General features: G+C 55.3%; 1 protein-coding gene across 1 annotated transcript; it reads right to left on the bottom strand.

Moving 5' to 3' along the window:
- Positions 1-629: 629 nt before the first annotated feature.
- LLCFC1 (LLLL and CFNLAS motif containing 1) lies at positions 630-1564 on the bottom strand. Its single transcript, XM_069587294.1, is given in 2 exon segments — positions 630-877; positions 1423-1564. Coding segments are annotated over 2 exon segments (390 nt in total).
- Positions 1565-5228: the final 3664 nt, after the last annotated feature.

Here is a 5228-nt window from a genome sequence, read left to right as displayed (position 1 = left end):
CATTGTCCTGCTATGCCTTGTGCCTGTTGCTGCTACTGCTGCCAAGTCGCTTCAGTCGTGTCCGACTTTCAGCGACCCCATGGACTGCAGCCCACCAGGCTTCTCCATCCATGGGATTTTCAAGGCAAGAGTACTGGAGTGGGGTGCCCTTACCTTCTCCATCATTACTCTCAGACATGCCTTGTGCCTAGAAGTCAGAAAAAATGAGAGCAGACCAAGCAGAGTTCCATCGACGTCAGCTAAAGAAGCAATCACTGAGCTGAAGGTTGGTGGGCCAAAGGTCGCGCCACTCAGCAGACCGCTTAGAAACAGAATGAAGCTGCCCCCAGCTGCTTACAGGAGTTGATTGTTATTACTTTCATTGTTGCTGCCTCCTCTCCCTGTTGAATAGAGCCAGGAGAGGCTAGGGCAGAGAAGGGCAGGGGTCTGGTGTCTCAGCTCTTGGAGATGGCACTCAGAGCATGGGGAGGCAAGTGGGCAGTGGCCGTGGACGGCCCACAGGCCAGCAAGGGGTCTCTCTGATGCTGCGACCTCAGGGAGAGGGCTGCTGGCGGGAGCCAAAAAGCCACGTGTTCGTTTCCCTTGGGAGAAGCGCCCTGGAGCCCCGGGGGGAGAGGGTCAGTAAGCTATCATAAAGCGGAGGTAGATGTCCAGGTCTTCATCCAGGAACCAGGCCACCACCTCTGCCTCAACGTCCCTCATAAAAAAACCATGATGCTGGCCAGGTTAAAGCAGAAGGCGAGGTCGAACAGGTGGTCACGGATCGCCGCCACCTCCGAGGTCTCGTCGGCCTCCTGCTGGGCCATGTCCACCACCTGCCACGTCTCGCCCACTGAGGAGGCCATGAAGTGCTCTTCGAACTGTTCTCGATCTTGGTCTGGAATGGCGCAAGGGGACGGCATGAAAGGAGGGGTTCTGACTGCCCTCCTGTGCTCCTGCACTGCCCTGGAGACGAGAAGGAGTTGGGGAACGTGGGTACCCCTCGGCCCACACCCTTGTCCTTGACCACAGAGGTGATGCTCCTGGCGAGGGGTGGGGTGCAGTCTCTCCTGGTCTGTGTGCCGTCATAGTCCCCACTCAAGGACACACACATCCCACTGCCAATGCACACTGCGTCCTCCAAAGTGTCACCTCATTTGGGGAGTGAGGGGCCATCTTAGAGAAGGATGAACTTCAAAGACCCTTTCTCCACCTCCACAGGGCCCCATGCGCATCAGCTGGCCCCGCCGTGCCCTGAACACGGCTCTGGCCAGGAGCCATGCCTCTAGACCGTTTATGGGACACTCGCGCTGCAGTGGTGCAACAGGGCCTGGGCGATCGCCCATGATCCAAACCCAGCTTAGCTTCCCCTCTGGCCTGACCAGTGATCTGGCTCCACAGAGCCCTGATCCCCAGCTCCAGGCGTCCTCCTCCTTCCCCTACCTGTAGAGGGTGTCTTCTCTTTCTGACTCCTCTCATCTAGGCCTGGGCTCCCTCTCTGGGTCTTCACCCCCTTGACTCGCAGCAGCAGCAGGAGGGCGCCCAGGAATGCTGCCCTGCAGAGCTGGGAGCCCAAGGAGCTCATGGGCCTGCCCAGCCGCTGCCGTTGGTCTTTGCTTGTCCCAGTGCCCAGCTGGCTCCCCCGCCTCCTCCCTCCCCTGTCCGTTGTCCCGGCCCTTCCCCCTTCCCAGCACCGTTTTCTCCCTTCCCTTCCAGAGGACCTCTGACATCATGAGCTCTGTGACATCACAGCTGTGGGCTCGACCCTCATCCCAGCTCCCTAGAGAGTTCCACTGGCAGGCAGGAGCATGGAGAGTAGTCTGCAGGGGACAATAGAGGCTCCAGGGAGGACCGCCGTGGACCTTGGCAGTGGAGGGCCACGGCAGTGACCGAAGAGTCCATGCAGTCCTTTCACAGCCATTATGTCACGAGATCCGCATCGCCATACCCATTATATAGATGAGGAAACCGAGGTTCACAAGAGAAATGGCTTGCCCATTGAAGGTCACACAGATAATAAGGTGCAGAGCAGGGCTCTTGCTGATTCTTTAGATTTTAAAGATCACACCTTCCCACCCCACTCTTCTGTGCGGCCTTTCCCAAAGGAAAGCAACTTGCATAAACTGAGGCCCAGATCCATGTCCAAACGAGTCTCTTCAAGTCCTGGGCTGTGCGTGAAACTCAGTCCATCCAATATGAGGGCAGGGGAGGACCTAATTGGAGGAGGAGGTAGGTACCTGCTTTGGGTGTGAGAACAGAGTACTCTGGACCCAAGTGGAACCGTCCTCCCATTCCTTGTGCTCCCCTGGACTACCCTCAGTTCTAGCTTTGCCCTCTTGTGCTGATACACTGAATGCGTCCTGCCTCATTTCACATCCTCCTGTCCTCAGACAAAGTCTTTAAAGACTCAGTGTCTAATCTCAGTCTCTAAAGGGCAGAAGGAAGAGAGTCTTCACAGAAAAACCGGCATGGCAGAGGTGAGGATCCCAAGGAATGGATCTCAAGAAACCTGCCTTCACGTCCCAGTGCCTGCCCTGCCCGTAACCCTGCTGGGCACAGACCCGTTGGCAGTAATAGGTTGGGGCTAACTGACATCTGCTTCCTGGAGCAGAGGGCTGGGGAGACGGGATGAAGGCCAGCTCTGGAAAACCAGAGTCAGATACAGGCCATGAGGGACAGCCGGGTGCCAGGACCGTGAGCTCACATCACTCCTGGCATCCACACATGCACGCCTGAATGAACCGTCAAATGTGTCCAGAAATGTGTGCTCTTCCTCAAAGGGGGCAGATGGCCGAACGGCAGGGCCAGCAGAGCCTCCTTCCCAAGGATGTCGCCTGTGCCAGCCGACAGGCTTACTGGGAGACTCTCTCCTGGACGGCCAACACAGCCTCCTACATACTTCCGTGATCCAAGCCCGGTGACAGGGTGACTGCGGAGCAGTACAGGAGGTCACCTGATGATGGGAGAGGCAGGTTTCAGTAAGCGGGTGACCCTGTTCACCCCTCCCTTGCACTCCTTGACCTGCAGGTCCAGGAAATGCTGCTTGCATGGAAAGAAATCACTAACCTCCTCCTGGCTATTTGGGGGAGAAGCTTCTGTGTTCCTGGCTAACTGAGAAGCCATCTCCAACTCTGTGAGTTTGGACGGGTTGGATGGTTGGGGTTGGGCCTTCCTTAGGGGAGCAGCTAGAGCCGAAAGGACCAACTGGCTGGCACCGACCACCACAGCTCTAATTTCCTCACCAGACACCTGCCCGATGCCCTGTGCCTAGGAGATAAATCTTCGTGGGAAACCAGGAATCCCTTCATTTTTTTTTTCTTATTACAAAAGTATATTTTAAAAATTATGGAAAAACAAATAATTCCACCATCCAATGACAATAAGATAGTATTCAAATTCTTTCCCTACAGGGCTGCGGGCAGGTAGGGTGGGAGTGTATGACCTAAATATTGAAATCCAGGTTTACATGTTGTCCTCCTTTCTGGGCTCCTTTCTTCTGGGCTCCTCCTTTCCGGACTCAGACGGTAAAGAATCCACCTGCAGTGAGGTACAACTGGGCCCAGTTCCTGGGTTGGGAAGATCCCCTGGAGAAGGGAATGGCTACCCACTCCAGTATGTATAGCCTGGAAAATTCCATGGACAGAGGAGCTTGGCAGGCTACAGTCCATAGGGATGCAAAGAGTCGGAAACAACTGAGTGACTCACACTTTGCTCCTTATCATATCAGAATAAGAGGTCTGGTGCCTTTGATGCCAATGGGCTCTGAGATAAAACAGTGAGGTTTTATCAGGGGCCCTGGACCAGCTCTCATCTACTCTCGCGAGACCCTGGGGCATCACCCTCGTGAAGGGAAGCATCTGCCTGCGGGAGGGAGGTTGAAGGACTCCTGGTTTGCAGAAAGCTCTCAGAGGGTGAAGACTGATGAGAGAGGGGAGGGGAGGGTGGCCATGCAGGACCTGACAAAAGGAATAAAGGACTGGGGAGAGAAGCCAGAGGACAGAAGAGGAGAGGGCTCCCCGAAGATAAGGAAGCTAAGTGAGAGTCATTCAGTTGTGTCCAACTCTGCGACCCCATGGACTATACAGTCCATGGAATTCTCCAGGCCAGAATACTGGAGTGGGTAGCCTTTCCCTTCTCCAGGGGATCTTCCCAACCCAGGGATCGAACCCAGGTCTCCTGCATTGCAGACGGATTCTTTACCAGCTGAGCCACCAGGGAAGCCCAAAGATCAGGAAGTCATTTCTAAATCTCCAGCTTGCCGGGTGGGATGAGGGGACAGTTTGGTCTCCTTCAGGAGGCTTGTTCCTGTTCTCCCCACCCCTCCACTGAAAAGAACAGTGCAGACAAAGGCGTGTGCAAGCAGGAAGGGAAGACCCAGAGGTGGAGGGCCCCTTCCCTCCTCTGGCACCCAAGGATAGTGCCCTTGGTGGCAGCCTGCACACCTGCTCTGTGCGGATTGGACCGGGCCCTCCCGCCCCCACTCCCTCCAGGACTAGCATTATAGGCTGAGTATTACTAGGCAGGCGCTCCTTTCCTCTGCAGCCCTGCTTATCAGCATATCTACACCCCCACCTCACCCTTATCGCTCCCTCCATCTCCTTAGACTGGAAGTCTCAAGGCTTGGAGATCATTACAGCCCCACACTGCCCCACCCCCAGCAAAGCAGAAAAATGTCCCGCAAGGTGACCCCTCCCCCTTCCCAGCCGGCATCTGCCCCCTCCCTGGGGGAGCCCATGCTTCCTGCTGTCTCGGGCACCTCCTCTTTCTTTCCATACTTATTTTCCTTCCACTTCTCATCCTTCTCGAAAGGTGGTTTTGCCCATCCTTCAGTCTCTAGAGAAGCGCTCTCTCTTTCCTACAGCAAAGGAAGTGAGGGGTCCCTGCCCCGGAAGACCCCCAAGGCGGAGGGTCCCCAGCCTATCTCCACCCACGCCTCTCATTGTTATAAGCAGAAGGTTCCTAAGGAGCAGTGAGGTCTGATGGGTGACTTGGACCTGAGGTTCCACCTGACAAGCCAGCTCCAGTTTTGCCTCTCACCGGCCGTTGGGAGTCACACGCATCTCTCTCTGCTCCATCTTCTCACTTAGGAGCTAGAGAAGCTTCGGCCTGCACCCAGGGAACATGGGGATCTCTTGAATGACTACGGTTCAGGGGATATATCTGAATATATCTCTTTGAAAACAATCAGGAAGAAAAATGGAAACTGTTATACCATAAAATGATTTAACACTGTCTTATCATTACTCCTG

This window comes from Ovis canadensis, chromosome 4 (genome assembly GCF_042477335.2).
Source record: "Ovis canadensis isolate MfBH-ARS-UI-01 breed Bighorn chromosome 4, ARS-UI_OviCan_v2, whole genome shotgun sequence".
In the NCBI taxonomy this organism is placed as follows: domain Eukaryota; kingdom Metazoa; phylum Chordata; class Mammalia; order Artiodactyla; family Bovidae; genus Ovis; species Ovis canadensis.
The sequence above is the reverse complement of the archived record's forward strand: the minus strand, read 5'-3'. Positions and strand labels throughout refer to the sequence as shown.